Consider the following 22,649-nt stretch of genomic DNA (forward strand, 5'->3'; position numbering starts at 1 on the left):
ATAGTCACCATGTAACAAACGTGTGGTAAGAAAATATCACGAGAGAGGAGGAGATCAGGAAGCTGGTGAGCTTCATCTCATTGCCCTGGGATAGCCCCCATCAACCGTGCATGCCAACTGGCGTTCATTCACTCACTGTGCAAATGCACACATACAAGCTTCACTCTAATTTTGGAGGGTTTTTTTTTAAGATTTATTTTATTTTTAAATTATGTGTATATACATATCCATGTCTCTACAGCCCTAAGTTCACTGTTTTAATGGTTAATATTCTTTCTTTATAAAATGATGAATCTTCTCCGTATGACTCAGTAAACATGACCACCCTCCCTGAAGTGACCAGTACGGTGTCTCAGTCCCTAGTCACTCCCTGCGAGTGTCAATGTGTGTACCTATAGGTAGGAGGGCAGATCATCTTTGTTGTTACTCATTTGTGAAGATGAACAGTTTGCTGCAGATGTCAAGGGGCCTGCGCTGGGTTTCCGTTTCAGTGAGATACTGCTTGGTCTGGTAGAGATCACTTACATATATAACATTCAAAGGGATGATGGCCACCACGGTTTATCCAACGGTGGCCCACTGATGGGCATCCCATCTGCTTCTGGTTGTTTAAGTTTGACTACCAGCAGCCTTGCTGTGGCCCTCTCTGTAGCTGTGTCTCCAGGTTCCAATGGCTTTGTTTCTGTGCTTAAAATCCTAGGGGTAGAGCCACAGGTCTTTCGGAAATCTTTTTTTTTTTTTTAGGATTTATTTTATTTATATGGCCACACTGTAGCTGTCTTCAGACACACCAGAAGAGGGCATCAGATCCCATTACGGATGGTTGTGAGCCACCATGTGGTTGTTGGGAATTGAACTCAGGACCTTTGAAAGAGCAATCAGTGCTCTTAACCACTAAGCCATCATCTCTCCAGCCCCTCAGAAATCTTAATAGAGATATCTCCTGACTTTTCCAGAAAGGTACAACACTTCATATCTCCATCAGCAGTGTCTGTCCTCATCCTGAACCCACACTCTCAACTCCTGGTAATGTCAGAATCACTTCATTGTTACTTCTGCTCACATGCCCTTGACCGCTGCAGAGGTTGGACATTTAGATTCACTTCTGCCTTAGGATTTCATTGCTGTGAATAGACACCATGGCCAAGGCAACTCTTATAAAGGCAAACATTTCAATGGGGTTGGCTTACAGTTTCAGCAGTTCAGTCCATTATCATCATGGTGTGAAGCACGGCAGTATGCAGGCAGACATGGTGCTGCCAAAACCAAGACGAAGGCAGCCAGGAGGAATCTCTCTTCTATAGGCAGCTAGGAAGAGGTTCTCTTCCTCATTGGGCACAGCTTGAGCATAGGAATTCAAAGCCCACTCCCACAGTGATGCACTTCCATTTCAACAAGGCCACACCCACTCCAAGGCCACACCCACTCCAAGGCCACACCTATTCCAACTAGGCCACACCTACTCCAACAAGGCCACACCTCCTAATAGATGCACTTCCCGTGGGCCAAGCATATTCAGACCACCATAGCTCCTATGTGCATTGTCTCAGACCTTTTCTCTTGTTTGCATGCGCTGTTCTGATCAGTATGGTAGAGCACAGAGCTGTTATATGACCAGCACGTGTTTACCCAGACCACTTAAATCATTTATTTAGTGACTTTATTTCTGTAGCACCGTCTCAGTTTCTTTTCCTGTGGCTATGATAAAGTACTCTGACAAAATGAACAAGGAAGAAACTGTTTGAGCTCACAGTTCAAGGTGGGGACATCTAGGTGGCTGGAACCTGGAGCAGCTGGTCACATCCCAGCTGCAATCAGAAGCAAGCAATAACTGTGTGTGTGCTGTTTCTTTTCTCCATTTGTACAACCCAGGGTCTCTACCCAGGGAAGTAGACTCACAGGCCCATTTTCCAGGCCACACTAGACCAGTGGTTCTTAACCTGTGGGTCTGGACCCCCACGGGGGTCACATATCAGATAATCCTGCATATCAGATATTTACATTATGATTCATAATAGTAGCAAAATTGCAGCTATGAAGTAGCAACAAAATAATTTTATGGTTGGGGGTCACCACACTATGAGGATTAAAGGGCTGCAGCAATAGGAAGGTTGAGAACCACTGCTCTAGACTGTCAAATTGACAGTTAACACTAACAGTCACAGGTATCTTTTACTTTATCAAGTTAAAAATAAAGAGTATACAGTATCAGAAGGCTGTCCTGCCCTTGATGGCTTAGGTTTCCAGATTCAGTTACAAAGTGTCCCTGCCCCTTGGTAGGGCTTCTTGTTCTGTGATTGTTTGTCTTCTAGTATTTTTAGTGTTTTGTGTTTTACATTCAGATGAATTCCAAATGTATACTGTGTATACTGTAAGGTGGGATGCAAATTTAGTATCCGTCCTGAGAGTGGCCCGTTACGCCTCTGTTGGTGGCACATAGTGAGGCTTTCCTCGTTTCTATCAGAGTGCGGTGGCCTCTATCCAGTACCCTGTTCTCCACTGACTCTATAGAGACCTGACACAGTGTGCTTTTAGGATTTACATTGGTAGTCCTCTTTTTTTTTAAATTTTTTTATTAGATATTTTCTTCATTTACATTTCAAATGCTATCCTGAAATTCCCCTATACCCTCCCCCCTGCCCAGATCCCCTACCCACCCACTCCCACTTCTTGGCCCTGGCGTTCCCCTGTACTGAGGCATATAAAGTTTGCAAGACCAAGGGGCCTCTCCTCCCAATGATGGCCAACTAGGCCATCTTCTGCTACATATGCAGCTAGAGACAAGAGCTCTGGGGGTACTGGTTAGTTCATATCGTTGTTCCTCCTATAGGGTTGCAGACCCCTTCAGCTCCTTGGGTACTTTCTCTAGCTTCTCCATTGGTGGTCCTATGTTCCATTTGGTAGTCCTCTTTAACAGTCCCCTATGTTAAATATGCTCTAGAATATCTCCCTAGAATATTTCTTCTCCATGTTTTGAGGAGGTTTTATGCTTTTTTTCTTTTCTTTTTTCCCTTGGAGGCCTTTCCACCTTACACTTGAATAAGTTAGAATTTTTACTTGAGGTGGCTTTTTAGAAAACTTTTCAGAATTTATTATTTTGACTACTTGCCTTTTGGGGGTGGATTTATTGATGTAAAGAATGGTGTTCCATAATCATGAATTTCCGTTATTTTGGGGAACACACCCCAGGAGAGCACAGCTTACATATAATCTTTTGACAGGTTGATGTACCTTGTTTGCTAGAACTGTGTTTATTCCTTTAGTACCTCAGCATCTTTGTTGGAACAATCCACCCTCCCCTGGAGGTTCTGTTCCAAGGCTTCCTTCTGTGTCTTGCCATGCGTGTTGGCTCTCACACCGGTACCACACTGCCTGGCCCTGTAGTTTATAGTAAGTCTGTAGATTAGCATGCCTTCCAGTCAGTTTATCACTGCCTACAAATGGCCCACTGGGACTTTGATTGCAATGGGGTAGATCTAGTGATACGCCTGGGGAGAACTGACTCCTTGCTAGCAAGTCTTTATAATCCCCATAAGCATTGTGTTCCATTTTGTTTTTCTTGACTCTAGGGTTCAAATACTATAACTTTTCATTGTATAGATTATATATATCCTGTTAAATGTGTCTCTTTTTAAATATTTTGTAAATGAGATGGACACATTTTAACGTTGAAACTGATTTCATTCTGTCAGCTTTCAAACTGGCAATAGATTACTTGATTATCTCAACAGAATAAGGCCAGCTGGTACAAGCCAGGCATGGAATAGATTTCGTGTGGTAAAGGGATAACAGGTGACAAATACTGGAACAGCATCCCTCTCCTGGGAAGAACACCTGTGATGGGAAGGGGACAGCTGGGAAGAACACCTGTGATGGGAGGGGGGACAGCTGGGAAGAACACCTGTGATGGGAGGGGGACAGCTGGGAAGAGCACCTGTGATGGGAGGGGGATAGCTGGGAAGAGCACCTGTGATGGGAGGGGGACAGCTGGGAAGAGCACCTGTGATGGGAGGGGGACAGCTGGGAAGAGCACCTGTGATGGGAGGGGGACAGCTGGGAAGAACACCTGTGATGGGAGGGGGACAGCTGGGAAGAGCACCTGTGATGGGAGGGGGACAGCTGGGAAGAGCACCTGTGATGGGAGGGGGACAGCTGGGAAGAACACCTGTGATGGGAGGGGGACAGCTGGGAAGAGCACCTGTGATGGGAGGGGGACAGCTGGGAAGAGCACCTGTGATGGGAGGGGGATAGCTGGGAAGAGTACCTGTGATGGGAGGGGGACAGCTGGGAAGAGCACCTGTGATGGGAGGGGGACAGCTGGGAAGAGCACCTGTGATGGGAGGGGGACAGCTGGGAAGAACACCTGTGATGGGAGGGGGACAGCTGGGAAGAGCACCTGTGATGGGAGGGGGACAGCTGGGAAGAGCACCTGTGATGGGAGGGGGATAGCTGGGAAGAGCACCTGTGATGGGAGGGGGACAGCTGGGAAGAGCACCTGTGATGGGAGGGGGACAGCTGGGAAGAGCACCTGTGATGGGAGGGGGACAGCTGGGAAGAGCACCTGTGATGGGAGGGGGACAGCTGGGAAGAGCACCTGTGATGGGAGGGGGACAGCTGGGAAGAACACCTGTGATGGGAAAGGGACAGCTGATGGATGACCTAGGTGGGCATGTGGTATGAAAACAGGTGGGTCATCAGAGTGGTGATAAGAGTGATGATGATTGCTTAGGTGCAGGGAGGGAGGGAGGCAGGCAGCTGAGTCAGGAAAGAGCCAACAGAAGTTTCCCAGACAGGCAGGCAGGCCTCATCTCCCCACCGGAGGGAATGGTACCAACCAGGCAGTGCACTCCACCTCACAGGAAATAAGACACTAGGAGCCATGTACAACCAGACCCAGGACCAGGAAATCAGCACATGACTAGGGATCTGGGGTCTGTCTGTCAGGACAAGAATTGTATAGCACTGTATCAGGACTTGTCTAGCAGCAGGTGTCCCAGTCTGGAATCTAAACTTGGATTCTAAACTTGTCCTTAGTCTCAGTCCAGGACATCCTGGGAGTCAGAAAGCAGCTGCAGGCACCAGGAAGACTGGCCAACTCTTCCGGGAGGTCAAGGGAGATAGATAAACACTAATTGATAAGAAAGAATTCGAGTGTCTGCCCATCTATCTGTTCAGGGTTACATCTCTCCTAGCAGGAACAGTGAAGGAGAGGAAGTGCTGGTGTTAGGTATGTGTGAATTACACATGCAGAGACTCACACCTCTACCCCACATTGTACTGACTTTCAAGGTACAACACATTCATCTCATTTGATGTAGCACGTTCATGCTCAACACATTTTTATAACCCTGCCCTTGTCTGGAAGGGAAGGCTCTGGAACACTGTAAGGTGTCTCTCCCTTTCAGATTCAGACACTAGGAAAAGCCTTGGAACTCCATTCTATTACTTACCTCTCCCCCAGTTTGTTCACGGAAGGCAGCAGCCTGCCCTGGCACAAACTTCTGTCACCTGTGTTTTTGTGCTACTGTGCCCTAGGCAAAGCTATTGCTGATTCTTACAATAGTAAGAATGCCTGCACAGCCAGATGGTGAAGCAGGGCTGTGTCCATTGTGACAGTGCCTCCCTGTACATATAACTTTTATATAATTTGCTATGTATATTATATATATATATATATATATATATATATAAAACATTTTAAAGAATTATTTTGAGAGGGGTCCCATGTCACCCTCAACTGTCCTCAAACTTACTATGTCGCCTGGGATGGCCTTGAACGTCTTACTCTCTTGCCCTCACTTCCCCTGAGCATTGGTATTCTAAGCATGTGCTGCCATGCCTAGTTTTGTGATATTCTGAGGGTCAAACCCAAGGCTTTCTGTGTGTACTCTATCTAGTGGACAACATCCCTGATTCTCAGTCTTTATTTTTTTTAAATTAAGATGCCTTAGTTAGCATTCTAAATAATGTTTTCATTATGACATTTCCATACTTATATATTATTTTTCTTTGTTCATAATCGCCTTATTATTCTCCTTTCATGTTATATGTGAGTGTGTGCATTAAAATGTGTGTGCACACATGCATCCATATGTGTGTGAGGGCACACATTGCATGTGTGTGTGCACGCGTGCATGTGTGTGTGTCTCAGGCAGTCTTGAACTTGCTGTGTAGCCCTGACTGACCTCAAACTCATGATCCACGCTGTCTGCACCCCCCACCCAGGTGCTGGGATTTCGGGCGTGTGTCCCCACACCTGTCATAGAGCTTGCGGGCATGTGTCCCCACGCCCGTTGTAGTGCTTGCTTTTCTCATACACCAGGACATTGTTCCTTTTCCTCTGTACCATCAGAACAGATGTAAAATGGAAGCTCATCTTGATTTGCATTTCTTTGAATATTAATAAAGGTGAACATGTTTTCATTTCTTACTAGCCATACGTATCCCCTCTCCCAATATCTTGGCTGCTCAGATTCTTCACCTCTTCTCAATTGGAGTTTTTCTGTCTCTGAAGATTTAAAAGCAGTCCTATAAATTGCAAATGTTAGTCCTTTATTACGTGTTGGAAACCTGTCAGGGCCAGCTTTGATTCATTTTTATGGAAAGTAATTTGTTGTATCTTTTGCAGTATTACAGCTTCCCAGTATCCTACAATCTTAGCTAAATCAATCTTATTTTTCTGTTTTTGGGTTATGCAGTGAAAAATCTCAATTACGTTTATAAATAATACACTCTGGTTTTCTTCTGGTCCACTTTATTTTTTTATGTAAAATGTAAATATAATGATGTCACTTCTTTGCTCAAGACACGGATTGGCAAACCTTCCTGATGCTCTGAGAGTCTTGACTCCCCTCTCAAGCTATGTCTGAAGCGTCAGAGGAAGTGATCCCCGCCCTTTACATTCCCATACATGGCATGTGCGGTGAAAGCGTGGGGCCAAATTGCCTCGGGGCTCCTGTGTGGAATTCCATTCCATAGCCTCCCCCACGTCCTGGGAAGCTGAACACCCACCAAGGTTCAACTCAGAAACATTTCTGAGAGGGGTCCTCCCCTCCAGTCAGAGCTAAGTGTGTGCCTACCTTTCTCAGTGCTGGCATGGCTCTTCCGGCTCCCTTCTCAATAGGAAATGTCTGACTATAAACTTCTGTCAGTGCTATCTGTCACCTTGTACACAACCACCTTGGGTGTTGCTTTTTGTTCTACTATGATAAAAATACCCAAAAGAAGCAAGGGAAAGGAAATTTTATTGGGCTCACATATGGTCTGGCATTAGGGCAAGGGCATGGTGGAGTGTGGGGCACTGGAGCACCAGGCTGCATGCTCTCAACTCACACATCAGGAAGCCAACTGCTCAGGCAGGACGCTGTTGGCTATCACCTTCAAGGCCCACCTCACAGTGACCCAGTTCTCTAGAATTTCCACCTCCTAAAAGTTCCAAAATGGTGCCACCAACCTGGATACCAGGGACTAGTTATCCAAACACATAGGGTGGGGAAGGGAGTGTCGGATCATGGTGGCATGGGGGTGTTTCCATCAAACTCTAATTCCCTGCCTCTGTAATCTGGATTGTAATTTAGCAGGCTCAATATTAGAGCAGTGTAGAGAGCCAGGCACCAATTAGAGGGTGACTATGTAAAAGCAGTGACATTGTTCAGGGAAGCATTAGGGGTAGTGCCTGAGCACCACGGGACAGATGAGGCGCATGTATTTAGTAGACAGAAATGAGTTAAAAATGTTTGAGCACTGTGCTGGGTTTGAGGTGTCTCCTAAATATTCTACAAGAAAGAGGGGGAGGGGAAGGGGGAGGGGGAGGGCGGAGGGGGGAGGAGAGGGAGAAGGACAGGATCAATATGTTAGCCCAGACCTTTGATTCTTATATAATTGTTTAGAATTACTCCTCCTCTTGTCCCTTCTCTCAAATCATGTGACCTTGCCTGGTTATTACTGCCACATTATCTGTCAAGTGAAATTAGCATACAGCCAAGGCCAGCCGTGGGGAAGGTTTCCTGACATGCCGGATACTAAGAGTAGACTGAGGGCCAGCTCTCTGTTCTCTGTCACCTCCTTACCCTCATAGGTTAGTTGCCATCCCCTAATTGATCTAAGGGATTTCAAGAAAGAAAATAAAATTCAGCTTAAAAAAATTTTTTTAAAAATTGTATGTATTTCATTTTTGAGACAGATCCTAACTATGTCCCTGTCTATTCCTTCCCTACAAACATTTGATTCCTTCCTCCCTCTGCTGCTTCCTTTTCTGTTCTGTGGAACACTTAATTAAGTCAGTGCGCCTTCGGTCCTGATTGCCGTAGACATGGAAGCAGCTAAGAGATGCTAAAATCTCATCCATGACCATATCCTGGCTTCTGTGCTAGCTGCTGCCGACATCGTGTGAGCTGTGGTCACAGAGTCTCTACTACAGACTCTGAACTCCGGGACTCTACTCCATGTCCTGTCCCATCTCTTAGCCCCAAAACTACAAATGTTCTTGCCATACCTGCTTCTTCAGAAGGTGAGAGAATGCCTGCTATGGTCTTCTCCCGAATCCTTGACCCACCACTGGCTCACAGGACTCTCAGTGAGGAGCCTTCTGGTCCATTTCTGTTGGCTGTTCTTATGGTCACCTTGCAGAGTGCCACCATGCCAGCGTGTAGTCAGCAACTTTATTTCTCTCAGAAGGATAAAGTGAATTCAGTAAGGCTCAACTCTCAGGGGGCTGCGGCCCGGCTCCTAGGACTTCACTCAGCTCTCCTCAGCCGCAGCAAGAGTCATGCCGTTTACCTAAGAGGGCTCTTGTAAAGTAATTGAGGCTGACATGCAAGGGGGCTTAAGAGGTAGGATGCACTGATTGTGATGATGTCACTTGACAGCCACAGCCACATGCTCAGAGGGGTGAAATCCAACCTGATGCTCCTGGCTCTACCTCATGCTGAAACCCACTCCATTTCCCCTCACACACCCTCTGGGGCCTTGACATTTTACTCCCTTCCTGTTTACATCCTTCTAAGATGGGTGCCATACTGATTTCCATTTGTTTTAAATTTTAAATGTTTAATGAAATATATATATAAGAATTCAGAAAATGCACATGCAATTTAAAGATTAATCTGAAGTCAGTGTCTACGTCATTTGCACCCAGGTATGGTACAGGAGGTCTTGAGGAGACCGCCACAGTCCCCTCTCCCACTCGACAGAGACAACTACTATCCTGATTTCTTCACTGGTCATTGTGCCTCAGTTTTTCTTCATATTTCCCCACAATATACCTAACCTCTCTAGTTCACTTTTGCCTAGTTCGATCATTATATTAATGGATTCATGTGTTCATGTCTAGCTTGTCCCTCTATTATTGTTTGCATGTATTGCATATGGCTATAGTTCGTTCATGCTAATTTTCAGTCTAAATGAGAAAAAAATGCAATTCCTTTTCATATTCCATTTCAGTCTAAATCTAGATTTTTAAAAAGTAGCCTGGAAATTTTGGGTTTTAAATTATATGTGTGTGTGTGTGTGCGCGCGCGCGCGCATATATACATATACATAGACATCATCCATTAGTGTATTGCCTGCACGTATGTCTGTGTGAGGGTGCCAGATCTCCTGAGATTGGAGTTCCACAGGAGTTACAAACAGTCGTGAGTCATGAGCTGCCCTGTGGGTGCAGGGAATTGAACCTGGGTCCTCTGGAAGAGCAACCAAGTGCTTTGCCATCTCTCCAGACCTGTTTGTTGCTGTTCCTGCTTATGACTTTCTGCCCTCATTCAGAGCTAGGTCTCAACTTGAGAAGAGTCTTTGCCTGTTCCCCCTTGGCTTGGGAAGTCTGTCCCTCCACGCTGTGGCTGGAGTCTGGGAAGCAGCCATTCTGGGGGTATCTGAGCAGCAGCTGCTTCCTTCAGAGGGTGCTGCTGAAATTCTTTCTGGGGTCTGGAGACAGCTGTCTGGGGGCCTTGGAGAGCTCAGCAGAGCTAAAGAACCCGCCAGAGAGCGGGGAGGGGATCGTCGGGGGCATGGGCTGTAGATCCCAGAGAGTGGGGAGGGGATCGGGGAGGGGATCGTCGGGGGCATGGGCTGTAGATCCCAGAGAGCGGGGAGGGGATCGTCGGGGGGGCATGGGCTGTAGATCCCAGAGAGCGGGGAGGGGGTCGTCGGGGGCATGGGCTGTAGATCCCAGAGAGCGGGGAGGGGATCGTCGGGGGCATGGGCTGTAGATCCCTGGCTGGTTATGTGTTCTCCGTCCAGTTAGTCTCAGGCAGGGGCTACTGTCTTTGTCCCCCATGTTTACACACCTCTATCAGCCCTTCTCTGGGGCCTGGGGAACCAGGCTTGTGAATGTGCAGTTTCAACACAGTGATGTTTCTTGAGAATACTTAAAAAGAGCCAGTGTCTGCCTACATGTGCAGGGCTGTACCCAAAATGTACAGGGTACCCATGGGCATCGACACACAGTGAAGTTAAACTGTTCCAGTTTATCCCACCCTACCTTCAACACACACACACACACACACACACACACACACACACGGGGAATGGGGAGGGAGGAGAGGCGAGAGTCTTGAACTCTGGCTTCTGACAGCTGCCAGTTTCTCTCCCATGCCTTACAGCTAACCTTGCTAAGCAAGTGCTCTGTGATCCCACCTCTTCCCACCAGCTTACAGCTAATCCTTGGGAATGTAGCTCCTGTTCTCAGCACACTGCTGCTGCTAGCTCATTAGGGCCAGCCTCACTGAGCCAGGCCAATCCTGGGGGATTAAAACCTCTTACTTGATTTTAACCTGTTAAGGACTCAGTGCCCTTGGATTCACACAGGCCTTCCTGAGTGACTTGTGACTTGATCTCTTCCCTGGCCTAGGGGGGAAGGAGGCAGCTGCCCTTGGGTGAGGTTTGTAGCAGCTCCCTTGCCCTGAGTTAGTTTTAAAACTTTTTCAGAAACAAAATACCTGGTCCAGACATCATATGGACATCCTAGGAGCAGGGGCTCTTCCTGAAGAGCCCCATAGGGGGCTGACTCTAATTCCAGCCACCTTGGGACTTGCCTACCTTCGTTGTAGCACAGTGACACAGGAGGACAGTACTGTGGGTGCCCAGCTTCAAGCCCTGTGCCAGCCCTTACCCTAAATGCTAACACACCATCTGCAGGCCCAAAGCTTCCTGGCCTCCAGGTTAATGAAAGAGGGCCTGGGGGGGGGGGGGGGGAGTCAAAGGGCTCTTTAGGAGCCAGCCTGCACTGTAAGTAAGTCTGTGCAAAGGAACCAAGTGTCACATGTTGGATATAAAATTTGTCACAGTTTCTTTCTAATTGATGTGTCCAGATACCCTCTTCTGCCTTTCTGGTCTTTCTTCATGACCAGATCCCTGGTGTCCTGGTTCCCAGCTCGTTATGGAGGTGACTGAGTCTCAGAAGAGCTGCCCCTTGATTGACCTTCCCCAGCTTTTCTCCCCATGGTGAGATTTTGCTTGAAGGATCCCTCAAAACATTTTACACGAACCTCCCAAATGACCCAAATGAGGTCTGTCTCTCAAGCCAACTATCCTGGGCAGTCACACTGGCCTGGGGCTCCTGGGAAAGTCCAGGCATCTGAGAAAAGTGACAGGGATAATGACGTTTGTTATGGACAAACCTGTGGCACAGTTCAGAAGGGGCTGCTGGGTACCTGGTGTTGTGTTTTATAAAAATAAAGAGGGGAGGAATGTGTTTGGTGGAGGTGCAGTCAGGTGTGGGGAAAAGGGGAGCCTCCACAGGACCCGCCACACAACGATGGAATGATACAGTATAGAATGGAATGTATTCAGGGCATGGGGAGGGGAGTTGAGAGGGTAGTAGAGGCAGAGAGAGAGAGAGAGAGAGAGAGAGAGAGAGAGAGAGAGAGAGAGAGAGAGAGAAGGAAGAAGAAGAAGAAGAAGAAGAAGAAGAAGAAGAAGAAGAAGAAGAAGAAGAGGAGGAGGAGGAGGAGGAGGAGGGAGGAGGAGAGAGGAGGAAGAGGAGGAGGAGAGAGGAGGAAGAGGAGGAGGAGGAGAGGCTGGCTATGAGCATGTGGAGAGAGAGGGGAGGGGAATGGAGGGGGAAGGGGCGGGAGGAAGAGAGCTAGGAAGCAAGAGAGAGCAGAGGGGGCAAGCAGCCCCCTTTATAGTGAGTCTGGCACACCTGGCTGTTGCCAGGTACGTGTGGGGCAGAACCTAGACAAAATGCTAACACCTGGATAATAAGAAAATGAGCTCTCATTGACATACAACGGGTTTGTAGATTCCTGCTGATTTGTTGGGGAAAGAACTCAGTCCCAGGGTAGGTGATGTTTGTTTGTGGACCATCAGGGAAAACAGATCATAGGAGTGGGACTTTTTTCCCCTCTCCTGATCACCTGGTTGCCATTGGTCATGACACTAAAGGAATGCTTACCCATGATGCCAGGATTTGTTTGATGACCGCGTTGAGCCCACAGCTCTCCTGTCATTGGCTGTATGCTTTATTTGTATGTCCCAAGTATTATTCTACAAGATTTTAGTTTGGTGCTAGAGATTGAACTCAGGGCCTCCCATACACTAGACCACTGAGCTATACCTCCAACCCCATAAATATCATTTTAAATCTACTCAATAGTTGATTAAAATTTTAATGAATTAATTAGAAAATTTTACCATTTTATATTAGTTAAGCACTTTTTTTTTTCTTTTTAAATTTAGAAATCAGTTTACTTACAAAATATTGGGGCTGAAGAGATGGCTCAGTTATTAAGAGCACTGGCTGCTCTTCCAGGGGTTCGACTCCCAGCACCTATGTGGCAGCTCACAACTATCTGTGCCTCCAGTCCCAGGGCGTCTGATGTCTTGTTCCTAGTGTTCTTAGCCAGGAACAGGCAGGATCTTTAGCTCTGCTGGGCTCTCCAAGGCCCCCAGACAGCTGTCTCCAGACCCCAGAAAGAATTTCAGCAGCACCCTCTGAAGGAAGCAGCTGCTGCTCAGACACCCACCAGAATGGCTGCTTCCCAGACTCCAGCCACGGTGTGGAGGGACAGATTTCCCAAGCCAGGAGGGAACAGGCCAAGACTCTTCTCAAGTTGAGACCTAGCTCATGCCCATGATACACAAACAGGCAAGCTGGCCATATACAGTATACAGTAACTTACCATTTTTAATTTATCAACTTATGCTCGGCCTTTCCCACTTGCTGCCAACTTCCCCTCTGGTTTTCCTGATCTGTTGAAGGTTTGATTTATTATGCATTTAACTCAAAAGAAGATCCTGTTCCCAGAGGCTCCAGGGTGCGCTGTCAGCCCTCCCAACACTCCCTCTTTTTGGTGATTTTCAGTGTCAGGACCAAATCAAGAGCCTCACATCCTAGGCAAGCTCCCCCACTGCACTGTACCCCCATAATCTCACCCCCGCTGAGAATGGCTCTCCCATGGAGAAAGCTGCTAAATGCTGTCTCACTGTTACTTTCTTTTGTGCTCCTCAGAAGGAAACTAGCTGCAGGGTTTCTGCTCATTTTAATCTGAAACAACTGCTGAGGGTTGCCCTTTGCCTTTTGATCTGTGACAAATGGTGACTACTTAGCACCACCCCAGCCAGCCTAGAGTGTCAGCTTCGAATCACACCAGCCTCACCTCACCCCTTTAGGTGTCACCCAGTTGGGTTGGCTTAAATGCCATGGGAACTTCTTGTCTATTGTTTTGATGTCCCAGGGGCAAGTTATATGACAACTCACAAATCCACATTCTCTCTCTTCTCTCTCTCCTCTCTTTGTAAAGCAGAAGTAGGCTTTATTAATAATCATCACAGAGAAAAAAATGGAGAAATTGAGAAAAAGCAAGAAATCAAGGAAAAAGTCAGAGACATCCTTCAGAGTGGGCGGGGTTCTCAAGAGAGGAAAAGAAGCCACCATACACTTTTGTGGGGAATCTCACAAAAGAGGATTGTGAGCCAACCAGTGACTGTGAAAAATAGGAATGTCTTAAATGTCTTAAAAAGCCAATGCCACATTCACGGTGAGACCCTTGTGTAGGAAGGAGCCCATTGCACCCATGTGCCTGTGCAGCCTCCAGCTGAGCTGTTAGGTGGTGGGGGTGTGGTAGAGGTGGGGGGGTGCGGCAGCTGTGTGGGACAGACTGTGCAGGCTCCCCTTGTCTGGCATCTCTCCACAGGCACAGGGAACGGGAGAAGGTGATGACAGAAGTAGACAATTCCAAAATGCAGGCTTGGGTTTGGCATTTCCTTGGCAGAATACTGCCGACTTGGAGGAGTCCAGGGTGTGTGCTTTTTGCCCATGCATGCTGCCTTAACCTTGACTGTCTCTGTTGAGCAAGATGCTCCCGGTGCGAGTTCTGCATTAGGAACGCCCGCCTACGGTGGGGCTTCTGATATTCAGCAACACTGTTGCTGGAGAGCGGTAATTGTTGCTATTTTGAACCTGAAGAGGCTTTCTCTGAAAGACCTCCCTTCCTGCTCATGGTGTTGCCTCCCTCCCAGGAGGCCCTTATCCCAGCATGGCACATCCCCTTAGAATTTAACCCTGTACTGGCTAAGGAAATACAGACTCCAGCCACAGAATCAGGAAGTCTGGGGATGCAAGCTGTGTAGATAAATGTTGGCACATCAAGATATGCACCATCTTGCTGTTGAAGGCCTCGCTGCTCCTGAATGAATTTTAGAATTCTTTAAGAGGCCTCAGTGTGCAGGGAGCACTACGCTGCCCCTCCTGGAGAGTCCTCCTTTGTTGATGAAAGTTCAGAGGCTGGAGGGAAAGTCACCGCACACCGATGATCTGTGCAGTTCCGGAGTCTGTGCTTTATTCTCGATAGTGACTTTAATTATGTGACATTTTTATCATTTCTGCCTGAGAGAGCCATGTGTTCTGAATTATTTTGCCTGAACAGACAAATTGCTGTCTGATTAAAATTTTTGTTGTTGTTAAATGCATGGGCCAGAAGTCTCTAAAAGAGGTGACATTTCTTTTGGGGCCCAGTTTGTCCCTTAATGGTGATTTAATTATAATGCGCATTTCTGTCTCATGTGATGCTAGTCTGTTCAGACTGTCAGAAGGATAAAAGCATTGATTTGGCGATTTGACAGTTCTGAAGCCTAGGGGTGCTGAGGTCAAGGTACCCACTGATTCCATATTTGATGGGGGCTTTATTTCTGGCTTTAGGGGACAAATGCCATTATGTTGTTTATGTTCACGTGGAGGAGAGGGACACTCCTGTTTCTTCTAATAAAGATACTAATCCCATTCGTAAGGGTTTCACCTTGTAACCTAATTACTTCCCAGAGGCTCCATATCTAAGTACCATCCATATTCCTGGAGATTTGGGTCTCAAGCTTGGAGGAAGACACACTGTGTGCACTTTACAGTGTGTAATAAACCTGTGAGCCAGATATGAGCTCTTGTGTATGCAGTTGCAAGTGATTGGGGAGTAAACTAGGTGATCTGGTAAAATCAATGCTAACATCTGTACAAGGCTTCTGTTCTGAGAAGATGCTGCCTAGATCTGCGGTCTCCACCGGAGCAGAGGGGCAGACGAGCCAGGAGCATGGACGGTGTTAAAGAGCAGATATTACAGTTGCCTTCCCTTCTGGAGACTCTCTAGAGGACAGGCACATCCCCACAGACTCCATTCTGTCCCAAACCCTTCCACATGCAGACGGCTGGCAAGGCTGTGGACAGATGCCAGGAACACACTTCTGTTTAGTTTAGCAGAGAAGAGCAGGGCGGGCGAGCTGTAGATACAGGTGCTAATGATGTTCCGGGGGAGGTGAGAGGCATAATGAACATCAACAGCCAACAGTAGAGGGGTAGAAGAGCTTGGCATCTTGGTGACACAGACTTGGAAACATAGACCTGTGGGAGGACACTGATGCCACGAGGCTTTCTCTTTCCTGTCATCAATAAACAGTTGGTCTCACCCATGTCAGCTCCCGGTCTGAGAGACTGGCAAAGGCACCCAGTTTAAACCAGTATCTGTCAGTGTTTTATCTCTTTTCCTTTCAGTTCCTCTGTGAAGTGGATACTCTCCCTCAAGCTGTAGGAAGACAGTCCAGTAAAATGGAACAAAATTAGAAGCGAATACAATGTTGCTTTTAAAGAAAGTCTCCAAATGTATGAACAATGAGTGTATTCAGCAACCTCGCCTCAACTTTATCCCAACAAGACAGAGCAGCAGATTAAGGGTGTTCCATAGTCTTGGTCATCCCCAAATGCTGAGCCCCATGGATGGTTCTGGTGACAACAGTTCTCTGTGCCTCTTACAGCTAGAAGCAGAAGTCAGGACAGTGTTCGAGGCACTGGGTCCAACCCTGCCCCGAGGCTAGGCTGTGATTTAGACAAAGTGGCTCCACTGGGCAGCTACAGATCATCCCACTAACATATTGGCAGCATCGCTTAAGGATAAGAGTGTGTGCACTGGTATGTGTATGCCAATGATGCTATAACAAAATGCCCCATCCTGGGTGGAGTAAACTGGAAACTACTTGCCTCTAGCTCTGAGGCCGAAAGTCTTTTGTGTGGGGAGGGCCTGCCCTAGTTGGTAGATGGCTACCTTTTCACGGTGGTCTCATATGGCACTCTGTTTTTAGTTTTTAATATCTTCAGAAAGAAAAAGAGAAAAAGACCATCTGGTCTTTCTTCTTACAAGAGTACCAACCCCATGAGGTCAGGCTTCCACCCTATTTTTAGCCTCATTTAACTTTAAAGACATCTCCAGATACCACCATCTGCTCCTGCGGGTTAAGGACAAATTCAGCGTATACAGTTGAAGGTCGGGAGACATAGGGTGTGGATGAAATCCTGAGTAAACGTGTGTTGTTGACAACAGGAGGGTCACGTCGGAGACAGTAATGCCTCAGGCTCAGGGTCCTAGCAAGGCCTTCCTGTGGTTCAGATGCTGATGTTGTGCGGTAGCATCAGCAACAGCGCCCTCCCAGTGAAGGAATTTCCGTTCCAGTGTTCTAAGTGTACAGTCCAGCCTGACTATCCAAAACTGACTCAGTGTTGTAGTAGTGGGGTCTCCAGACCAGGGTAAGTGTAGGGTTGCCTGCTATCCTCCAGGGGAGTGGATGTTCACTGGGAAGTAGGGGAAAGATCTGTTTTTGAGACAGTGACAACTCCGAGAGAAGGGGAGGGAGGGCTGGAGCCCCGTGAACAGTGATGGCTCCTCTTCTGAGAAAGGATGGCATGGGCTGGATCCTGCCAGCTGCCTGGACCAGCTGGCTTTCTTCCTGGCTTCTTTGTAACAAAAAAAGAAAAGAAAGAAAAAGAAAAAAGAAAAAGCCTTTAATCTCAGCACTCTGGAGACAGTGGCAAATGGATCTCTGAGAGTTCAAGGCCAGCCTGGTCTACATAGGAAGTTCCAATTCAGCCAGAGCTACACAGAAAGACCCTGTCTCAAAAACAACAACAAAAACCCAAACAACAAAACTGAAGCAAGCATATGAATGCCCCTATTGTGAAAACAAACACTTGGAAAATACTGAAACTATGAAGAATATAGCAGTCACCTGGGCTGAGTTCCCACTGCTAACTTCCCTTCAGTTTGCCCATCCTGAATCTGAAGTATATCCCTTCCCCAGTCCCTGTTACTTTCAAACTTCTGTTTCTTCCTGTTCAACCCGAGGCTGACACTTCGTGCCATATTTGCTCTTCACAGGATTGCACAGTAAGGGCTGGGCTCATGATATTAATGTCCCAACAGTCCCGTGCCCTTGCCTTTTGATCTTGGTGGCAGAACTCAGAGCAGAGCTCTGTGCCCCCTGTAATTTATTCCCGCCACCCTATCCTTCCAGGTTTCCTGCCCTGCACATGAGCGCTGTGAGCGCCAAGGCAAACCAAGGCAAACCGGTATTGTCCTTTAAAATATGACTATGACTATGTGATATGTGGCAGGGTCACAGTATTTGTGAGCCTTAAAGCCACTTGGAAAGGCAAGGGTTATGTATTTGCATCTCTTCCCCTCTGCCCTGCCACCACCACCATCTTGTCACAAACACTGGGCCTGTCCCTTCCTCACCTTACATGGCTTTGTAAAAAGGGAAGAGGTGAGAAGGTGAAAGGAAGAATTTGGCCAGAATAGTCCCCCCCCCCCGCCCCCCACCGCCACCTATGAACCAAACCCATGTTCAGATTATTACTTATAAACTTAAGACTCCAGTGTCCGGTGTGTGGGACAGAAGTTTCTGTCTTGTGTCTGACCTTAGATACCCGACTTGTCCCCATCTTCTCCAGTCCCTCTACTTCAGCTTCCTCCCATGGCCTGTTTGCCAGTACCTTCCACACTGGGGAGAAAGGCCTCTTCCCCCCAGAATAATACCTTTCAGGGGGCAGATGTTCAAGGGTCACAGCTGCCAGTCCCTGCCACCTGTCTTGTGTCCCCAGGGCAACAGCTCCTGAATGCCAGTTTTCCCCCAACGGTTCAGGAGCACCTGGTGGCCAGGCTTAGGGGGCATTGGATCCTCTCTTGGGGTTGTTTCCACATGAGACCCCCTGCTCTAACAACTGAGAGAGCAAGCCACACACTACAGGTTGCTGGTGAGTCTTCTTCTTGCAAGAGCTGTTTCTTGCACAGTGATAGGTTATTTTTCTGCTGGTGAAATGAACCAATTCAAACCAGATTAGATTATATCAAAGGCAGGTTTATTCTGAAGCTGCTCTCCGGCAAGTTCACTGGCCCCAAGGATCCCAGCCAGGGAAGTCACCATGGGGAGAGAAAAAGACTGTGCGCAGAGAGAGAGAAAGAGAAGGAGAGAGAAGGAGAGACCAAAATGCCTGGATTATGTAGGGAAGATCCTCTGGGGAGAAAAGACTGGAAAGTTGAAGGTTGGGGACTGAGGGATGCTGGGAGAACCTGGAGGCCAGGTTTGCTTTGATATGTAAAATATGCACCTCAGTTCCTGTCCCGAAACCAAACACACAGATCCCATGAAACTTCTGCTTGTGACTTGCTTGGTGGCAGGCAACGTCTCCTTCATGCTATAGTAGTTTGCTGTGTTGGATGCATGATCTTGTGTCCAAGAATAACAGATGTCCCAGAAACTTCTGGAATGGGTCTCCTGACCACACTTGAAGCCGAGCTATTAGTAGCTGAGGTCCTTCGCCATTTACTCTCTAGGTTCCTGTATCATCATAGTGAGTTTCAGTTGTCTGCTTGGCATACCTGGAAAAAGGAAACCCCCACTGAGAAATTGATTGGCACGTGGGCATGTCTGTGAGACATGTTCTTAGTTGATAATTATGTTGGAGGGCTCAGTCCATCGTGGGTAGTGCTGCCTCTGGGCAAGCGGGACTGAGCTGTCTGAGAGAGGAAACAGGGCAAGCCATCTCCTCCATCGTCTCTGCTTCAGCTCCTGCCTCCCACCCGGTTCCTGCCTGGAGCTCCTGCTTTGGCTTCCCTTCATGGTGGACTTTAAGCTGTAAGCTGAAATAAACCCTTTTCTCCTCCAAGTGTCTTTTGGTCGAGGTGTTTATCACAGCAACAGCAACCAAGAAAATACACGTAGCCTCTACTGGACACTGGGGCAGGGGAGAGGTGATGCCCAAGGTGACTGACTGAGGAGTCTCTGCTACAAAGTCTCGGACCATCCGTGGGCATGGAATCCAGTGCCACGGAAGCACTCAAGTCTGTGGAAGATACAGGGAGAGTCAGAGGCAGGAAGGCACTTCATAGAGAGGACAGCAGAATCCAGCCCTGAAGGATAAGACATTTACCATGTATGAAAATGACCTTAAAGCTGGGCATAGCAGCACACGCCTTTATCACGGCATTTGGGAGGCAGAGGTAGATGAATCTCTGTGTTCTGGTCTACAGAGTGAGTTCCAGGCCATCTCAGGCTACATACTGAGTTCCTGTTTAAAAAAAAAAAATGTTTCGAGACTTAAATCTCTGGGTACTTGGCCGTAGGTTATAGGGGTTTTTCAGTTCAACAAGCTTACTCTGCAGCCAGCAGAGAAATTAGAAAGCTCCCAGGCTTCGTGGGTAGTTTTCTTTTGAGACTTATCCAGGGGCATGAGGGCCATTGACTAAATGAAGAGTTGGATGGCTGTGGGGTTTGGAGAATGTGGCTCTTTAAGACATGCCCCAGGGCCGGGCGTGGTGGCGCACGCCTTTAATCCCAGCACTCCGGAGGCAGAGGCAGGCGGATTTCTGAGTTCGAGGCCAGCCTGGTCTACAAAGTGAGCTCCAGGACAGCCAGGGCTACACAGAGAAACCCTGTCTCGAAAAGCAAAAAAAAAAAAAAAAAAAAAAAAAAAAAAAGACATGCCCCAGGATCCTTCTTCACCATGGAGGGCTAGAGAGACACTGGTCACATGAGCCAGTTTGACTGACCTGGTTATTTGGTAATCACAAACATCTTAGCAGTTTCAGCTTTATCACCTGTAAAAATGTGGCTCCCAGTGAAATTTTGGAAATAATATTAGGTAGTAGGTATGAATGCTTTACAGCAAGCTGGCATAAATTACATACTGGTAATCCCAGTACTAAGGACATAGATTGGAAAGAACAAAAGTTCACAGCCAGCTAGGATTTCAGAGCTATATAAATTCAGATAGCATTTTAAAAAGGTAAAGAGCGCTGTCTTGGGGGCTGGGAAGATGCCTTGGTCAGCACAGAGCTTGCTGGAGAAGCATGAAAGCCCAAATTCAGTCTCCAGCATCCATGTGAAAAGTTGGATGTGGTAGTACACACAGATAATCCCAGAGCTGGAGGGCAGAGACAGGAGAATCTTGGGCCCTGCTGACCAGCCAGCCTAGACTAAAGGGAAAGCTCCCGGTCCAGGTGAAACAAGGGCGTGTCAGGAAATGTGTGGCAAACAGGGCTGGAGAGACGGCTTAGTGGTGACAGCACTGGGTGCTCTTTCAGAGGACCAGGCTTTGAGTCTAGCACCCATATGGTGGTTCACAATTATCCTTCCTGAGATCCTACAGCCCTCTTCTGACCTTCTTGGACACCAGGCACACATGTGGTACACATACATATATGTAGGTAAAACATTCATACACATAAAATAAATAAACCGAAAAAGAGGAGTAATGCCCAGGGTTGACCTCTGACCTCCACATGTGTTTTTTCACACGTGAATACGTGCTTGTACACATCTAAGTGATGTTTCTGTGAGTCCCAGTCCCCCCATCCAGATTCCAAATAAAACCCTCTGTGAGGTCAGGGAAAGGCACATGGCTAAAGCTTCCCATACAACAAGGGTTTTTCAGGCTTCCATCTCTATTCACCCTGGCTGTGGAACTGAACTCAGACAGAAAGGGGTGGGCGTTAGTGACTCTGAAATGTCCCTGGGTGATGTGACCTTAACCAGATCCCCACTTCTCTTCCCCAGGAACATGCTTGCCAATTCAGCCAGCGTGCGGATTCTCATCAAGGGAGGCAAGGTGGTGAACGATGACTGTACCCACGAGGCAGACGTCTACATTGAGAACGGCATCATCCAGCAGGTGGGCCGTGAGCTCATGATCCCCGGTGGGGCCAAGGTGATTGACGCCACCGGGAAACTGGTGATCCCGGGAGGGATTGACACCAGCACCCACTTCCACCAGACCTTCATGAACGCCACGTGTGTGGACGACTTCTATCATGGGACCAAGGTAACTTTGTACCCAAAGTTGCTTTCTCCTGTTTCTGCTCCAGATGAGATCCACGTGAACTAGTGCTTCCCTGGGCTGTACAGGAAGGGGCGTTTCTCTAGAGATGGATGTAGCAACTAGACTAGGGGTTACGGCTAAACATCCTAGATCATTTAAAGGGAAAAGGACGTACGTCTGTGTCACTGATTGAACCACCCGTGTACCAAGTAGGGGCTGACTTTACGTTTGCTTTTTTATGCCCTGTAACACAGACCTAGGGGAAGATGAGAATGAGCGGGTGATAATTGCCGTGTATGTTAATTTGGTAGACTTGTTTATGCATGGTAAGCTAAATTAAGTCTCCAACGTCTGCGACAGATTGTTAAGTCACCTCTTGATGTTTCAAATGGCAGAAAGTGCGAATGGAAAATAGCTATCTTTTATAATTCTCCCAAGTTTGTTCATTTGTTTTTGAGTTAGGGTATTACATCATAGCCCTGGCTAGTTTGGAACTCACTTTGTAGACCAGGCTGCCCCAAACTCACAGTGGTCCACCTGCCTCTGCCTCCAGAGTGCTTGCATTAAAGGTGTGTGCCGTTATGCCCTGCTTTTTTTTTTTTTTTTTTTTTTTTGAGATAGGGTCTACTCTGTAGCTTAAGCTGTCCTCTAACTCAAGACAATCCTCCTGCCTCAGCCTCCAAAGTGTTGGATATGGCCTCCAAGCCTGGTTGAGTCAATTTGGAAAGTATCCGTGAGTTCGCTTTTCGGCATGGGTCATCACAGACACAGTTCATCTACAGAGCTGGATGTGAGCTACTGTCTGCTCCCAAAACACAAAATTCAGAAACGCAGACTTGTAAGACAGAGAAATCAAAAGAAAACTGCATTTTACAAAAAGAGCCCCAGGTGGATGAAACCCTGACCACCGCTGCCATGGCTCACCTTTGTAATAGCTGTCGGCCACATGCCAGCTTCTCCATGGACAGCAAGGCTGGCCCACACTGCTCTGCTCCCCCAGAGCCGGTACTGTCTGGAGCTAGAGAATCTGCCTATATAGGACCCCAAGGCCTTAGTATTGAGTGTGAGACCCCCCCCA

The 22,649-nt window shown here is 47.5% G+C and overlaps 1 protein-coding gene across 1 annotated transcript in view; it reads left to right on the plus strand.

The window, feature by feature from the left end:
* Dpysl5 (dihydropyrimidinase like 5) overlaps positions 1 to 22,649 on the plus strand; it is an 84,547-nt gene that overhangs the window by 12,819 nt on the left and 49,079 nt on the right. The window contains exon 2 of the mRNA XM_021163502.2: positions 21,310 to 21,574. Within this exon, the coding sequence (XP_021019161.1) occupies positions 21,314 to 21,574 (261 nt within the window). The 5' untranslated portion in view covers positions 21,310 to 21,313. The remainder of the gene's footprint in view (positions 1 to 21,309; positions 21,575 to 22,649) is intronic.

Source organism: Mus caroli, unplaced genomic scaffold (genome assembly GCF_978045245.1).
Source record: "Mus caroli unplaced genomic scaffold, Mus_caroli_1 scaffold_4, whole genome shotgun sequence".
In the NCBI taxonomy this organism is placed as follows: Eukaryota; Metazoa; Chordata; class Mammalia; order Rodentia; family Muridae; genus Mus; species Mus caroli.